Below are 18,284 nucleotides of genomic sequence, written 5' to 3' on the forward strand. Positions count from 1 at the left end.
ACAGCCTCGGCATCAGGCACCGCCTTAGCCTCCAGAACTGGATCGGGCGCCGCCTCGGCCTCTGGAACAGCCTCGGGCACCGCCTCGACCTCCGGAACAGCCTTGGGCACCGCCTCGGCATCGGGTGCCACCTCGGCCTCTGGAACAGCGTCGGGCACCGCCTCGACCTCCGGAACAGCCTCGAGCACCGCCTCGGCAACTGCCTCGGGAACGGCCTCGGGCACCGCCTCGGCCTCTGGAACAGCAATGGGCGCTGCCTCGACCTCGGGCACCACCTCGGCCTCTGGAACAGCGTCGGGCACCACCTCGGTAACGGCCTCGGGATCGGCCTCGAGCACCGCCTCAGCCTCTGGACCAGCAATGGGCACTGCCTCGGTAACTGCATTGGGAACAGTCTCGGGCACCGCGTCGGCCTCCAGAACTGGATCGGGCACCGCCTCGGCCTCTGGAACCGCCTCGGGCACCGCCTCTGCATCGGGTGCCACCTCGGCCTTTGGAACAGCGTCGGGCACCGCCTCGACCTTCGGAACAGCCTCGGGCACCGCCTCGGTAACTGCATTGGGAACAGCCTCGGGCACCGCCTCGGCCTCCAGAACAGGAACGGACACCGCCTCGGCCTCCGGAACAGCTACGGGCACCGCCTCGGCCTCCGGAACAGCATTGAGCACCGCCTCTGCCTCTGGGACAGCATCGTGCACCGCCTCTGCCTCCGGGACAGCATCGTGCACCTTATCTGGAGACTCAGGCTTTGAGTCGGCCAACTTGTGCTGTGGCGCTGGGCTGGCGGCCATCTTGTGCTGTGGCGCTGGGCTGGCGGTCATCTTGTGCTGTGGCGCTGGGCTGGCGGCCATCTTGTGCTGTGGCGCTGGGCTGGCGGCCATCTTGTGCTGTGGCGCTGGGCTGGCGGCCATCTTGTGCTGTGGCGCTGGGCTGGCGGCCATCTTGTGCTGTGGCGCTGGGCTGGCGGTCATCTTGTGCTGTGGCGCTGGGTTGGCGGCCATCTTGTGCTGAAGCGCTGGCTCAGCAGCTATGACGTGAACCGTCTTGGGAACCTCTAGGATCCTTGATAGCGTAGCGAAATAATCCAAGAATGAGTCAGCGGCCATCTTGTGCTGTGGCGCGGAGCTGGCGGCCATCTTGTGTTGTTGTACTGGGCTAGCGACCACTTGGTGCTGTGGCACTGGGCTGGCGGCCATCTTGGGTTGTGGCGTTACCATGGCGGGCGTGCGCTTCCTCTCACCTCTCCGTCCGCCATAGTGAGAGGGTGGCTCTGATCCATCCCACACGAGCCCTGGGTCGAAGGGAGGCCATGGTTGAGATTGGTGCCGAATCTCCTCTCGACCACTCCCTCCTCGGCGACCTCCCCTGGTCCCCCGGAAAACCACCAGGCGAGTTCCATCAAAACCGCCTCTGTCCCGCTCTGTGGCTGGGGATGAGGCATGAGCAGACATACCGCTGGTTCCTATGTTGACGGAGTCCTTCTGTCACGGTATGTGTTAGGAAACACGAAGAGAAGGAACCAATTGCAGCAAGTATGATTTATTAAAGGGGTAATCCAGTAGAGTAAACAGTCCAGGCAGGGTCAACACCAGAGAATCCAAAACATAAACACAAACAAGACACGAAGGCAAGGCAAGGCAAGGCAAGGCAAGGCAAGGCAAGGCAAGGCAAGGCAAGGCAAGGCAAGGCAAGGCAAGGCAAGGCAAGGCAAGGCAAGGCCAGGATGACGGGCATGAAACGGCAACATATAAACAAGGACTCCGTAACACAGACTAAGACAGACTGGGTATTTATACACAGAAGGGTAATGGGGAAACAGGAGACAGGTGGGGGAGACAATCAATTACGTAACAAGGAGGAAGGTGACCATATAAGGAAACAGGAAGTGCTCTGGGACAGACACCGTGAGAAGGAGGACATCTAGTGAAACCCCGGGGAACAACAACCCAGACACTGTGACAGCGCCTGCATGTTCTGGCATTTATGTCTACTGTTGAATTCTGACCTTTTTCACATTTTTATCACTATCTGCATGTTTCGTCCATGAGTATGCAATGTTGGAGAGCAAGCATTTGGGAGTTTTGAGAAGCTGAATGAGCAATAAAGCTATACTTGAGTCCCTTTATTAAAATACCTGGAGGTGAGGAATAATTCACAAATTCACTTGATCTATTTCACAAATATCTAAATTACAGTTAAGTAGAAATTAATTGTACTCAGTTGTGTTTTAGGCACTAAAACAGTCCTGTGCATTATAGTCAAACACATTTTTATTGTTTCTGTCACCCCAGACTGGTTGTTGACTGCTCCCAGGCCACCCCAATGAAAACATCCTGGCTCCACCACTAAAGAGTAAGTAGCATATGTTTTAATGCATGGGAGAACTATTCCCTTAAGGTCTTTCTTCTTTAATCACCTCAGCGACCTTAAAACCACTTAGAAATCCACATGATTCAACCCCACACAGGGTTCATTCAGTGCAAACACCCAGAACAGAGTCGCACCACAGAGTGGACACCTAATACTCAACCACAGGGCACAGAGAGCAAGAGAAGATCATGAAGACGACAACAGAGAGATGGTGAGAGAGCTTTCCTGGTATATAAAGCATACTGTCCCTTTTCATAGTAACACAGAACTCATGCTGTGCACCGTCAGGCTTGTGCTGCTGCTACTGTCCTCTACATCACACCTTTCCAGCCCATGACAAAAACACCACTCATATACACACATTCCCTAAATACACTAAAATAATACTGCACTAAATATACTAAAAGAAAATGAAATGCATGATGCAAAGTCTAGATTCAGGAGCTAGGATAAATAACATTCGGAGTGCAGCATGAGCATGCAACGAACCCCAGAGTACAGAAAGGGTTAAATCACACTGTTTATTTAAAAGCACTCTACACATGTGAGACACGCTCAGCCCTGTCCCCTCCTGAAGCGTGAACTCACGCGTCTCCTTACCTTTGTGCACGCCTGTGTACTTGTCCTTGATCACAGTCAGCTCGTAGATCTTGCCGAACTGCTAGAAGATGGGCTTGAGTTCCTTCTCATCCAGATTGCGTGGGATCTGCCCGATGAAGAGTTTGATGGCGTCGGGCTCCTTCATTGGGTCGATGTTTGGAGAAAGTCAGAGGCGAGATGAACGTGTGGAGAGAGAGCGAGAGAGAAAGGATGGAGGTGTGGATGGTGCCTGCGGAGGAAGGGTGTGATCAAAACAATGAATGGATCTTCAATTGATGCATCATTTATGTGATATAAAACCTTATTGTGAAGTGTTTTTCTTTGTTTACATTAATGCATTAGTTATCATCAACCATATAGTAAGTACATACAGTTAAATGTATAATTGCACCATAACAAGGACACCTTAAAATAAAGTTAAACCACAATACTTTTCATTTACAGTATGTAGCCATCTGTTTTAAATTAACATTAGCCAAGATTAATAAACTGGTAGGTCATGTTTATTACTGTAACCAGTTAAGATTGTAAATAGTTACCAATACTGGTAGTCGACAGTCTACTGTAAAAAGTAAGTAAATGTAGGCTATTGTACCCACAAAAACCGACCCTTTAAAATGATCTCATTGGTGTGACCTGTATGTTGAGTCATATATCTGACTTAAATAAAACCAGTTAGGTTACAAAACTGTGCATCTTTGAGTACTTCACTATGATTCTTCATGTATTGAAACAGAAGCATACAAACCGGACTATTTCATTAATAATTAAATGAACAAACAAACAACAACAAAAAAGCAATAATGCATTACAGCTCTGAATTCTGAACAATAATGAGAAACAATACAACAAAAGCTCTTGCTTTTTACTGCAGTTATATAAATTAAAGTAGCTACTAAAACAATAAGACATCTGCTCAACAGAACAAAGACGGCTATGATTTCCAGAATGATGGCAGATCTTTAATAACGCAGATCAATGTTAACAAGCACACACAGATTGTATGAACGAGCGCGTCCTTTGTTTCGGAGCTCTCTGTCCGTCTCCGTTAACGGTTAACGAGAGGAACACACACTGATAAAGACCGACAGCTCACCTAGAGGGGTGGCTTTGTCATCACAATCTTCCTCGCATCTCACTCAGCGCAGCTTACGATGTGTTTGCTCTTGTTTCCCATTAACGCTTCTCACGCCGGGGTCTCCCTCTCACGAGCGCTCGTGACGTAACGGGCCGGCGACGTCTGTCAAACTGTGCTCTTTTGTTATTCAGAATATGCAAAAGCTACCGTCACTTAAAAAAAATAAATACAATAAAAACAATTCCTATGCAGCCAAACAATAAATAAATAAATGAATGCGCATGGCTCCTGACCATGCGCATGCGAATGTGCGGTATTCTTTTAATTTGGCATAATGCTCATTACATTAACACGTTCATAAATGCAAACAAATTATGTGTCCAGTACAAAAAACAACTAAACAAATAAATCAAATGTAAACATGAGGTGGCACGAGCACCACTAATTTCTGCAGATGGTGGCATTGTGGGAGAATTAAAAATAAATATTATTGTTTTGCATTAATTGCAGTTACTAATTTTATAACATGTTAATTTCTTGTTTATTTCATGTTTTAGTTTTAATCGCACCAGTGCACCAGCAGAAAGAAATGCTCTCAGTTTGGAGAAATGCTCTCAGTTTCACTTCATTATACCTCAGTATAGTCAGGGGCACGGTATTAATTTTGCATTGCCTGTATGTGCTCTTTGACTATCAACTGGCGGTAGTCATTGACTTGCATTTTATGAATCAACAATGGCCACAATTTCAGCTAAAGATCTTTCTGTTCTACTGAAGATACAAGTCAGCTACATCATGGATGGCTGAGGGTGAGTAAAAATGAACAGCACGTTCTCGTTTTGCTTTAATCTCGCACAGTATGAAGGTGTAAAGTGTTAGTTTGTGTTTTGGATGAGCTGGTGTTATTGGTTGCCAGTCCCTGAGCTCTGACCGTGGTGCTGAAGTTACAGCTCCCTCCTCTTCTCTTCTGAGGTCACACATTAAGCACGGGCACATGGCCTGCTGCATCATCTCAGACAGGCCGGTGTTCTTGGGTGAAGATCTACATCTTTCATCTACAGATGATCAGAGCGTCACAGTAGTCATTGTTGAGGAGAACGAGCAGAGCGCGCGCCAGCACACTGTCCTCTGCTGGAGAGACTGCAGCATTGCTATCGAGTGACAGAGAGGTGACGATAGAAATACACCATCATTAATTTACATAGTGTTAGTGTAGCTAAAAACATTAAAGTTGTATTATTATTTTTCAAATACAGTGATAAAAAAAAAAAGAAAAAGTCATTTCAAATGTCATTTGTAATGATGCTAGATTTTTTTTTTATCCCATCTGGAGTAATTTGACTTACTGTGCAACTATCGTTAACCTTTATGAAATAAAAACAATGTTTATATTAACATTTAGGCGTAGTCAATGATATGGAGTCATCAGTTACAGCACTGGAACTTCTGCAAAGATGACAAAACAGTAGTCTGATTTTAGGTTTGTTTATTGTGAATAATAATTGTTGTAAGATCTGCACACACTGTTTATTCCATAACAAAGAGACATATATGTATAGCAACAAGTTGATCTTGAATTTTTCAAAGACAACAACTGATCCATATAAGACAAAAAAATAAATTATATGTATTTTATCATAGATAAATAGCTATGTTTCCTGTTTTATATATAAAGCATCTTTTTATTCATCTAAAGACTATCTGCTACCTGTCTAAACGTACGTGATAATATACATAATATACATAAACTCTCAGACATGAAACACACACACACACACACGAACACACACACAACTGACTGTATTTATATACTAAAATGTTAATTGGAAATCTCACATGTTCTAACACTAGAGAGTATTTTAATCTCAGTTTGATCCAAGGCAGTGGTCTTGCATTGTACCTGACTTCGGCTGAAATCACTATACTGTCAGAATGAGAGTCCAAACAACTGATAAAAACACCACAATAACTAACATCTGGAGACTAATAACATTTTAACTTCAAACCATTGATTCATAATGATGCTTCCTCCAGTGAAAAAGTCCATCTCATCTGAACCAGAAGAGAAATATGCTTAAAACTTAAAATATTTGAAATTAAGGAAAATACATTAACTGATGGACTGGAGTGCTGTGGATTATTGTGATGTTTTTATCATCTGTTTGGACTCTCATTCTGACGGCACCCATTCACTGCAGAGCATCCATTGATGACACACTGATGCAATGCTACATTTCTACAAACCTGATGAAGAAACAAACTTCTCCTTATATTGGACAGGTGAGCACATTTACATTTCTGGGAGAACTTTTTCTTAAATTTACAATATGGGAACCAATAAAAACAGCCAGAAATAACAATAAACAACAAAAACAAAAAACGTGTCACACAAAAAATGACAAAAACATGAAACACTAAAAGGACTGATATACATTCAGACAAAACCAACCAAAAGAAATAAAGACTGAATCAAATAAAGAGAGCTGATCATGATGCTAATCTTCTCTTTATAGCTTAATGATGAACTAGATTCATAGTAGATTTACAGGTTTCTGTTCACACTGCACTCAAATACGATCTGTAGGACTGACTGTCAGCACTAAGTGTGCTATTTTTAGACAATCTGAGCACTTATGCTGGAATATGTATGTCCTTTCTGAAGTACTGATATCTTAAGGGCCATTTAGAGGACTGAGACAGGTTTTTTTTTTTTTTTAAAGGGGAGGATAAAATGTATCCTAATGTATCCTAACCCTAAAATGTATCGCTGCTTAGAAGTTTTATGCAATAAGTATGTAATTTTAATTGGAAAATCATTAGCTTTTTTACTTTCTTACAAAAAAATTATGTTTTTAGTGCTAATGCAACATACTTAGGAGCGAAGGACACACATTAGGTGTGTACGGATGCTTTATCTGTGTGTTTTATCATACTTCAGTCACACAAATAAACCTGGAATGGTTGAGTATTTGACAGGATAGTGTACTAAACACTCATCACCAATGGGGAAAGAGCTACTGTCAATCATTTGAGCCCATGAGTCCATATGCGGTAACATTTTCAAACTTTAAAGGGATCCTGATCTCAAGTTGGAATTCTCTATTGGAATTCCTTTTGAACCTGAATGGCCTCTGATTGGCTGTTTCCTCTGACAGAACTGTGATTGGCTGAGTTTTGGCTCTGGTGGTGAATCTCTGAACCTGATGTCTCTGTGGCTTGTGCAGGGTTAGTGTCTCTTGGCCCGCTGAGCACTCTGGGTGCAGGACGCACAGCAGGCGCTCTTATAGTAAGAGTAGACGCAGAGTCGAGCCTGGACCACCGTTACACAGTTATGTCTTCTGTCCTTACAGTTCTCATCTACAGAGAGAGAGAGAGGGATTATAATCTGAATCATCTAAAGACTGTAAAAGCCCTGTCACACACACCTTCGAAGGGACTGCAGGGTATGGTGTTGCAGGAGCGCTCATGGGCAGGTCTTGAGTCCAGATCACAGGCTGTGTTGTGCTGTTTGTCAGCTGTGAGACACCGCACCTCCCGCGTCTGCACCCCTTCACCGCAGGACCGAGAGCACTGGACAGACACAGAGAGGAAGTCAGAGACAGCAGAGGAAGAGCAGATCCTGCAGGACAGATGAAGCCATCCTCACCGCGCTCCACTCGGTGGTGAACCACTGCGGTGTGCAGGGCTGCAGCTCACACGGCTGCACGGGAGACGGTTTCTCCAGGTGTGAGCACTCACTGGCAGCGCTCACGGTGAAGTCACTTCCTGTCTTCCTCACGCAGATGATGTCCCTGCGCTGGGTGCCGCTTCCACACGCTGCGTTACACTGTTCAGTAGAGAGAGGCAAGGCTGAGGCAAGGCTGCTCTGTGTCTGCTTAAACTTAGTGTGATGGCACATAAATGCCACTCAAGAAGCGCTTCATTGCCACCTTTGCAGTGTAAGCTTGGCAAGAGTGACCAGTGACAACACACACTCATGACAGATTACTTGCCTATTCTATTCTATTCTATTCTATTCTATTCTATTCTATTCTATTCTATTCTTTAGTTTATGCAACTTTACTCATTTTCCCCAACATTATTCAGTTCTATTTTACATTGCTGCATTCTGTTTTCAGAATGTTCTAAGTAAATTATTCTTTATAATTCAATGACTTTTATAAGTATTATGTTGTTCTTTCCTTTATTAGTCTTTTGTTCAATTTGACACGGTTCTACATTTAACTATTCTATTCTATTCTATTCTATTCTATTATTACATTTCATTAGGTTTTTCTTTGATTATTTTCTATTCTGCACTATTCTACACTGTTGTTGAATGTTCTAATGGAATTATTTAAACTTTATTCTAATTGTATATTCTACATTATTCTATTAATCTTTATGCTAATCTAGTCATCATTCTAAATTCATTTAGTTCTATAAAACTTATTCTATTATGCATTGTTCAATGCTTGCATTTAATTTTGTTCTGTTGAATTTTAATCAGTTTAATTTGATATTATATTCTTCACTATTCTATTTTTAGAATGTTATTTTTTTATTTAGAATGTTAATTATTTTAACTTTATTGAACAATGTTGAATTGTTCTACATTTATTCTTTCCATTCTATTTATCTGTACTCTATGCAATATTATTCCATTCTATTCAATTTTATTCCATCCAGCTTTTTCTATAATATTTTATTTAGTTCTATTTACATTTATTAGGTTTCCTTTGATGTTATTCTGTTCTACATTATTCTATAAAAAAACATTCTATTTGACTTGTTTGCTCTACACAGTTATTCTATTATAAATTGTTTTACATTTAATTTTGTTCAATTCTATTAAAATTTTGTTCAGTTTTATTCTGTGTATTTATTCTATTCTCCATTGGTCAATTATATTTTTTGTCCTACTTAATTTTGATTTATTTTCTATTCTATTCTATTAGACTTCATCCTTTGACTTGTTCTATTCTATTCTTCACTTCATTCTTTGACTTGTTCTTCCATTCTATTCTATTCTATTCTCCACTTCATTCTTTGACTTGTTCTTCCATTCTATTCTATTTTATTCTGTTCTATTCTCCACTTCATTCTTTGACTTGTTCTTCCATTCTATTCTATTCTATTCTATTCTATTCTATTCTATTCTCCACTTCATTCTTTGACTTGTTCTTCTATTCTATTCTATTCTGTTCTATTCTCCACTTCATTCTTTGACTTGTTCTTCCATTCTATTCTATTCTGTTCTATTCTCCACTTCATTCTTTGACTTGTTCTTCCATTCTATTCTATTCTATTCTATTCTATTCTATTCTATTCTATTCTATTCTGTTCTATTCTCCACTTCATTCTTTGACTTGTTCTTCTATTCTATTCTACACTTCATTCTTTGACTTGTTCTATTCTATTCTATTCTGTTCTATTCTCCACTTCATTCTTTGACTTGTTCTTCCATTCTATTCTATTCTGTTCTATTCTCCACTTCATTCTTTGACTTGTTCTTCCATTCTATTCTATTCTATTCTATTCTATTCTATTCTGTTCTATTCTCCACTTCATTCTTTGACTTGTTCTTATATTCTATTCTATTCTTCACTTCATTCTTTGACTTGTTCTATTCTATTCTATTCTGTTCTATTCTCCACTTCATTCTTTGACTTGTTATTCTATTCTATTCTATTCTATTCTATCCTATCCTATCCTATCCTATCCTATTCTATTCTGTTCTATTCTCCACTTCATTCTTTGACTTGTTCTTCCATTCTATTCTATTCTATTCTATTCTATTCTCCACTTCATTCTTTGAGTTGTTCTTCTATTCACTATGTTTGCTGTATGTTAGCTGCAGGCAGTCGGCCCTCACCTGTCCCCAGGGTCCGGTGTACCAGAGGTGGGTGGGTGTACAGGGGCCCCCGTTACAGGCCTTCATATCAGCCGGTTTCTCCCCCGCACACTTCACTTCTCTGTCTCCTCTCCCGACGATCAAACACACCACCTCTCTCCGCTGGACGCCCGGCCCACACGTCGCAGAGCACTGATTTATTTTACATAAATAAATCGTTTAATCAGATCACCTTTTGGCAAACCAAGTGCAAGCATGAATCTGACTGGTCACTACTCACAGTGTTTGTCCAGTCCGTGAAGTACCAGTTCGTGACACAAGGACCCATGTGACAGTCCTCTGTGTGCTGTGGGCGGAGCCTGTCACTGCACTCCCTGTCACTCACAGTGTTGCCATGGTCACTGACACAGCGCACGCTCCGGGATCTCTTTCCCAGTCCACAATCCACTGAGCACTGTGGGAAACAGACACGTTCACACACACACACACACACACACACACACACACACACACACACACACAGACACACACACACACACAAAGAGAGAGAGAATGATCAAAATCGGCTATGTGACCAGACTTATACACACACACACTTGCAGACTAGAGCAAAACCACATTTTCTAAATCAGCTAGTCAGTAGATTGGCTTATTAACTCGCCAACTAACTAATCAGTCTTGAGGAAGTCCTGATTTTGGATTCATCCGACACAGACCAAACACTTTTTAAAAGCGGCATTAACTCAAGAAACAGCTTCAAAGAGAGCAATATGAACAATACAGGGGTCTCAAATTTTCAGACTCATTTTAATCTTAAAAATGCAATGCTTGTGGTGGCCTTAAGCTTTATGTATTCTTAGGGACGTTTGTGCAGTTTGCATATATATGTCACACACCTGGACTCATTTAATGTTTTTGCCCCAGTGACCCAGTTTCTGTCTTCCGTGATTAGTTCCCAGGTGTGTCTATTATCTTCCTCATGTGTTCCATGTCCCTGTTAATTTAATGATTCCATCCACCTGTGTTTCCCCAATTATCCTTTGTACTTAAGCCTTGTCCTTTCAGTTCTGTTTTGTCGGGTCTTCATTCATCATTTGCATTTGCTACTTACGTGTGTCTACCTCTGTGCTCCATGTTGGATATCCCCTGTGTTGGATATATTAAAAACCTTATTCCGTTTATCCTCGACTCCGTATTCCTTCAGGCAGCGTAAGACCGTGACAGAAGACCCGACCTAATAAGAGAAAATAGAAAACTGCGTGTTCTTCCCTCCGTTTTGTTTTTGTGTTTTCAAAGTCTTTTCTTTTCTTAGTGTTTCTATGGATCCCCTCTATCGTCCCGAATTCCTCATCCTTCTGCTGAAGCAGGAAGAACGCTCTCTCGAGGACCACACCAGATGGTTTTCCTTATTAGCTAATGCCACCAGCTACCCGGACGGCGCGCTCTGCACCTTCTACAACACCAGCCTGAACTCCAAATGCAGAGCGTTGTCGTCCGAAGATGGTCCTCGAGAGGATTTCGCCGCATACGTGGAGTGGACTCTGGCGAGAAATGGGTCACCTCTCACCGTCTGCCCCATAGAGGACCTCGCCAGCCCCACTCCCGACCCAGAGACCAGCCAGCCACCATCACGCCGCACGGAGCCAGAGCCCACCGCAGCCGCAGAGCCCGAGCCATCCACTGTCAGGGAACAGGATCTCGAGAGCACGACTGACCAGGTGTGTGAGCCGGCAACACCGTGCATCGTGGGAGTCCTCGTGGAGATCGAGGGCGTGGAGGAAAGCCCTGCCCACACTCCTGCGACTGAGGGTGAGCTGTATACAGTCTCTGAAAGTCATATGGAGCAAGTTCTGGATCTGATGGACTGGTCTACGGAGGTAATCCCTAATATTCCTGTTTCCCCGCTGGTTCCGTCCAGCCCTGATTCCCCTGTATACCCTCTCAGTCTCCCACTCCTACCTCCTCCAGTCATTTCCTCTGCTCCATTTCCGCTGGTTCCGCCCAGCCCTGAGTTTTCGGTTTCTCCGCTGGTTCCGCCCAGCCCTGAGTTTTCTGTTTCTCCGCTGGTTACGCCCAGCCCTGAATCTTCTGTTTCTCCGCTGGTTACGCCCAGCCCTGAGTTTTCTGTTTCTCCGCTGGTTACGCCCAGCCCTGAGTTTTCTGTTTCTCCGCTGGTTACGCCCAGCCCTGAGTTTTCTGTTTCTCCGCTGGTTACGCCCAGCCCTGAGTTTTCTGTTTCTCCGCTGGTTACGCCCAGCCCTGAGTTTCCTGTATCTCCGCTGGCTCCGCCCAGCTCTGAATCTTCTGTTTCTCCGCTGGTTCCGCCCAGCTCTGAATCTTCTGTGTCTCCGCTGGTTCCGCCCAGCTCTGAATCTTCTGTGTCTCCGCTGGTTCCGCCCAGCTCTGAATCTTCTGTGTCTCCTGTATTCCCTCCCAGCCTCCCTCTCCCGCCTCCTCTCAAACCTGCTGGTCCCTCTACTCCTCTTTCGCTGGTTCCGTCCAGTCCTGATCCTCCTGTCCTTCCTCCCATCCTTCTCCTCTCTCCTCCTCCTAGACCAGCCAGTTCCTCGCCATCCCTGCTGGTGCCAGTCAGTCCCGCAGCTCACCCTCAGTCCGCGCCATCGGGGCGCGGTGGTTCGCCGCTGGACTGCCAGTCTCCAGCTCCGCCTTGGCGTGTTAAGGCCCTGTCTCCGCCTCCAGCCTCCGAGCCCTGGACTCCTCCTCGGTCCTTCGACCCAGCGGCTCCGCCTTGGCTCTTAGCTCCCTCGTCTCCACCGTGGCCTGTCATCCCACCTGCTCCACCGGGCTCCCTCGTCCCTCCGGCTCCACCTTGGTCAGTCGTCGACCATCCGCCGCCTCGGGACTCCACTCCTCTGGTTCCACCTCGTCACTCCATCCCTCCGGCTCTGTCAGGCTCCTCCTTCCCTCCGGTTCCACCTCCATCCTCGGTCGCTCCGGCTCCACATCGGTCTGCCAGGACCCTGCCTCCGCCTTGGTCGCCTGAGCCTTCTGCTCCACCTAGGCCCTCCGGAACCTCGACGTCCCCCTGGCTCTGCGGCTGTGCTGCTCCATCTTGGGCTCCTCACCCACCGGTGCAGTCTCCGCCTGTCGGCCCCCTGGTGTCGTCGACCCTTCCTTCACCATGGCTCCTCCCGCCGTCGACTCCACCTTGGATCTCCGTCCTGGCTGGTCTCTGGTGGACCATCTGGCTCCTCCTGCTCCTGTCTCCTCCCTGGCTCCTCCCTCCGTCGTCTCCTCCCTGGCTCCTCCTTCTGTGGTCCCTGTCTGCTGGCCCCCTCCTGGGAGTCCGTCCTCCACCGGAACCTCCTCCCAAGTTCCCACCCACGCCTCCCTCTGTTGTTTCTACGGTGCGAGGACGCACCTACCGGGAGGGGGGAGTACTGTCACACACCTGGACTCATTTAATGTTTTTGCCCCAGTGACCCAGTTTCTGTCTTCCGTGATTAGTTCCCAGGTGTGTCTATTATCTTCCTCATGTGTTCCATGTCCCTGTTAATTTAATGATTCCATCCACCTGTGTTTCCCCAATTATCCTTTGTACTTAAGCCTTGTCCTTTCAGTTCTGTTTTGTCGGGTCTTCATTCATCATTTGCATTTGCTACTTACGTGTGTCTACCTCTGTGCTCCATGTTGGATATCCCCTGTGTTGGATATATTAAAAACCTTATTCCGTTTATCCTCGACTCCGTATTCCTTCAGGCAGCGTAAATCCGTGACAATATATATATATATATATATATACATATATATATACACACACACACACACATATATATGGCTGTGTTAAGGCAAAAAGCATAATTTTCTCAATTAATGCTGTTTCTGACTTACCCAGGACTGTACATTTACATTCAGCTGACGTTTTTATCCAAAGCGACTTACAAGTGCTATATATATATATATATATATATATATATATATACAGAGTGCGATTTGCTGCCCCCCCCCCCCCCCTCAAAGTGATCAATGCTACTACACTAGTGGCGAGATGGATCACAGAACTTATCACGGATCCATGGTTTGATTAAAGTAAATTTGATTTAAAATGCGCTACTTTGGCTGGCTCTGACGCGCAGCCTCTCTATATTCAGACTTGCTCAATGTCCCGCCCACGACACTATCTGATTGGTTACACCTCACGAGTAATAGCCTATCAACACTTGAAACGGTTGAAGCCGGTGTTCTGTCGATTTGTCCTACACTATCAGATTTTCCTACTTCCCATTAAAACAGTGGGCAGTACAATTCCGGTCCGCTGGGTAGTGGAGTTGCTAACTTGGAGACTTTGACGCTAGATTTAGCAACTTTTTTCCAAAAAAGCGACAAGCGACAAATCTAGCAACTCATTCTATCAACTCAGACAATCATTATTTAGTCTCTGAGACTCTCTGGTGCTGCCACACGAGCGCGAGGTCTCTCTTTCCCAGTGCGATCCTCTCTCTCTGTATCTGCTGTGTTCAGCGAGCGCAGAGTGGAGCAGCACTTTCAGTTAAAAAAAAAAGATATTTTGTTGCTTCTAACTCTATTTTACAAGCAACTATAGCCAACATCAGTCACAGCACAACCCCTGACTTTATCGTATGTGTATTTGATTTCATTAGTGCAGATTAATGTTTAAGAGCTGGTTATGTAGTGGACTGCATTTCAGTCATTATAATATTCATTCCGTTGTCTGACAACAGAAACATTAAAATATAGTAATAAAAACAGTTTTATTGAGAATTAAATTAAATGGCTAAATTAAATTGTAGCATGTGAGCATAGGGAGGCAATACAATACACAGTGGATTCGAACCCAGGTCTCTCACACCAAAGGCATGTGACTTATCCACTGCGCCAACACCACCCACAGACTGTAAAAACAACTAAAATAAAAAAAAACGAATAAAAAAAAAAACTTTTAGTATGTAAACAAACCAGCCTTTAAAGGGCTCAAATCTCAGTTTTCACAGATTCATTCCCTTGAACTCCACTGGTAATGATGGGGCGGCAGTGGCTCAGTGGTTCATGTAGGTTGTCTACAAACCAGAAGGTTGGTGGTTCAATCCCTGGCTGTGTCGAAGTGTCCTTGAGCAAACCCTAACCCCAACTGCTCACGATGAGCTGGATGGCGCCTTGAATGGCTGACACCGCAGTCGTGTGTGTGTGAGTGAATGGGTGAATGTGATACAACTTGTAAAGCGCTTTGGATGACCATGGGGGACCATGAAACGCACCCCAGGACTGATGTTGGTAAAAAAAAAAAAAATCAAAAAAACCCCCCGAGTTTAATAACAACTTTCATGAGAGGGTTCACAATGCAAACTGTCTAACAAAAAAAAAAAACATAGCTGCTAAAATATACTAAATAACAGTAAATAAATAACCTGTAGTGACCGTGTAGTCTTACCGTGCTCCAGTTGGTGCTGATCTCCCAGTGCGAGCAGACGTGTGGGTGGCAGGGCTGCGTGGCGTTGGGGCGGCTGAGACTGGCACAGCGCTGAGGGTGAACCATGGTGGAGCGATTCCCAAAACTCTGCCTGCACTGAATGTGACGCTGCTGCACACCCCAGCCACAGGAGACACTGCACTCCGACCACACGCCCATATCCCAGCTACACAGACACACACACACACACATGCACGCACACACACACACACACACACATCAATGTTAAGGGTCAGTAAATTTTTTTAAATGTTTTTTAAGTTAGCCTTTTCTGCTCACCAAAACTGCATTTATTTGATTAAAAAAAATACAGTAAGAACAGTAAAATGGGAAATATTATTACAACTTAAATTAGCTGAATATATCATATAATGTCATTTCTTTCTGTGATGCTCCGCTGTATTTTCAGCATCATTCCTCCAGTCTCCAGTGTCACATGATCTTCAGAAATCATGAAAATATAATGATTTACTGCTCAAGAAACAATATTATCAATGTCAAAAACAGTTTTGCTGCTTCTTTACTGTCCCTTTTATCAAATTATTGCATAAATGCTAAATAAAATGATGAATTCCTATACAAAAAATCCCAATCACACACACAGAGTAACTCACAACGGTGGACAGGGATGAACGTTACACGGTTCCTCCTCCGACGCAGGTTTGGTTGCAGAGTCACACCTCCTCTCATGGACTTCCTGTTCTGTGTGTCGACTCACACACACAATCTCTCTGTACTGAGAGCCTGAATACACACAAACACATATGCACACATCCATAAACAAGCAAACACACATAGTACAGCATTTTTAGAGGTAAGAGGTGAAAAATGGCAAGGTATTCTGGGTAGTAGTTTACACCATCAAGTCTCTGTGATCATCTCGTCTCTACATATTGCTCGGATTCCTTGTATTTTCCCCTCTCTTTTATAGAAATAGTTTACCAAAGAATAAAAATAATCTTCACATTTTCCTACCTCAGGTCATCTGAGATCAGGATGCATTTGCTTCTTTATCAGATTTGGTGAAATGTAGCATTGCATCAGTGTCTCATGGATGGATGCTCTGCAGTGAATGGGTGCCGTCAGAATGAGAGTCCAAACAGCTGATAAAAACATCACAATAATCCACAGCACTCCAGTCCGTCAGTTAATGTCTTGTGAAGCCAAAAGCTGTACTTGTAAGAAACAAATCCATTATTGATGTGTTTTATCAAGCACTGTTTATAGACCAAAACAAATGTTGATGTGAGAGAAATCAGGAGAGGTGGCGCTGGAGGAAGCATTACTATGTATGCATCTGAAGTTAAAAACATCTTAATGCTGGATGTGTTTCATCTTTTGTCTTCTAAAGATGTTCACTGATGGACTGGAGTTCTGTGGATTATTGTCATGTTTTTATCAGCTCTCATTCTGACGGCACCCATTCACTACAGAGCATCCATTGATGAGACACTGATCCAATGCTACATTTCTCCAAACCTGATGAGGAAACTAACTTGGATGGCCTGAGGATGAGCCCATTTTATAAATATTTTGGGTGAACTATAACTTTCGGTGTTTGTTTAAATCACTAACTCTAAATCTGAGCAATAGTAATGGTGATGCTTGCCCGAGCAAACACCACTAACATAAGAGCACAGTGTGAGTCTGCAGCTCTTTAAACACACCACTGGGAGGTGACAGAGAGCGAATTCACACTCGGCAAATCAGATTAATCAAAACCAGTGGTGAGCGACTGAGAAACCCCTTAAAAACACACATCCCTACAGAGAAACTGCCGAACAGTTCGGCACATGTACGCCCTGTTCCACGGCGCTTGGCTTTCTTCATGTCAGTAGGCAATGAGTTCATGTTCTCTGAGTGTTTCCAGCTCTCTTATTACAAAAACACAGCATTAATCCAACACGTCCACTCTGGAGCACAGGTTTAAGAAGAGCTCTCAAAGTAGTAATGTGTTTTATTCAACTGCTGTAGAATCTAAAGCACAACCCATGCTGAGTTGAACCATGGATTTACAATGAGAGCCAACATTCACAATACAGAATATGTAGTCAGTAAGATTTTTTTGGTAAACATTTTGTCTTCAGTGTCACATGATCTTCAGAAATCATTTGCTGATTGTAACATTTTTGATAATTCTCTGACCTTTTCCGCAGGTAGCAGTGCATTCTGTCAGTGCACCCCTTCGCCACACGAACGCAGGCTGATTGTCCAATGGGAGGTCCGTTCTTGGAGGGATTCGAGCGTTGCGATTGGGTCCTAAGCCCTGTGGGCGGGGCCTCTCTTGTGGCCATCGATCAGATACAGAGGAAGTCGATGATGAAGATGAGGAGGAAGGGAATGAAAATGGAGGTGAGGAGGCAGAAGATGACACAGGAGGAGCAGCAATAGGATTCTCCACTTCCACTGAGAAGCCACCTGAAACACAGAGAGAAGCGCCCTCAAAAACTAGTGCCTACCTGTGTCTTTTAAAAAGAGTAGCCTACTTAATACAGAAATAAAAAGAACTACATGTAATGTTTTTCAGAACTTAATTGCATGTTAATGGAAATAAAAAAATGCATTATAGTTAATGCATTAAGCTACAGTTAGCTGAACTATTGAGTGCTTTTTTTATTTAACTAGGACTTAAGTACATATTTACATGTAATTTCATAATTCTATTGTCTTTGAAATATGATTAAAGCATTACTGCTGAATGCACTGACAAGCATTTATGGTAATCTAACATTTATCTTAATGCAATTTCTATTGAATAGTGTATGTCATGTATTTAAATTAATTTGTAATTACACATTTGTAATGCACTTAAGTGTTCAGTCATGAAAATGTTTTAAGTGCACTTAAGTGGACCTTTATTTAATTAATGTTTCTATATTATCTGCAAGTAGTTTAAAAAAAAAATTCACTTTTTAAGATTTGACACTATGAGTGCACATCCCATGCAACTAAGC

General features: G+C 43.7%; 1 protein-coding gene and 1 pseudogene across 2 annotated transcripts in view; both read right to left on the bottom strand.

Moving 5' to 3' along the window:
* Positions 1-4,275, bottom strand: part of LOC127975452 (CUGBP Elav-like family member 3-A) — a 64,420-nt pseudogene extending 60,145 nt beyond the window's left edge.
* LOC127975434 (ADAMTS-like protein 4) overlaps positions 1-18,284 on the bottom strand; it is a 164,893-nt gene that overhangs the window by 104,178 nt on the left and 42,431 nt on the right. The window contains exons 10-17 of one of the 2 annotated variants that reach the window (XR_008157524.1): positions 17,476-17,748; positions 15,945-16,074; positions 15,292-15,496; positions 10,162-10,335; positions 9,903-10,073; positions 7,695-7,874; positions 7,474-7,618; positions 6,293-7,405 (exon numbers count right to left, since the gene is read on the bottom strand). Coding sequence is in view for 1 of the 2 variants with exons in the window: in XM_052579481.1 (XP_052435441.1) it covers positions 7,275-7,405; positions 7,474-7,618; positions 7,695-7,874; positions 9,903-10,073; positions 10,162-10,335; positions 15,292-15,496; positions 15,945-16,074; positions 17,476-17,748 (1,409 nt within the window). In the remaining variant the exon portion in view is untranslated. Of the gene's footprint in view, positions 1-5,517; positions 7,406-7,473; positions 7,619-7,694; positions 7,875-9,902; positions 10,074-10,161; positions 10,336-15,291; positions 15,497-15,944; positions 16,075-17,475; positions 17,749-18,284 lie in introns of those variants that run through there. The other variant, XM_052579481.1, reaches the window with a different exon arrangement.

Source organism: Carassius gibelio, chromosome B16, assembly GCF_023724105.1.
Source record: "Carassius gibelio isolate Cgi1373 ecotype wild population from Czech Republic chromosome B16, carGib1.2-hapl.c, whole genome shotgun sequence".
In the NCBI taxonomy this organism is placed as follows: domain Eukaryota; kingdom Metazoa; phylum Chordata; class Actinopteri; order Cypriniformes; family Cyprinidae; genus Carassius; species Carassius gibelio.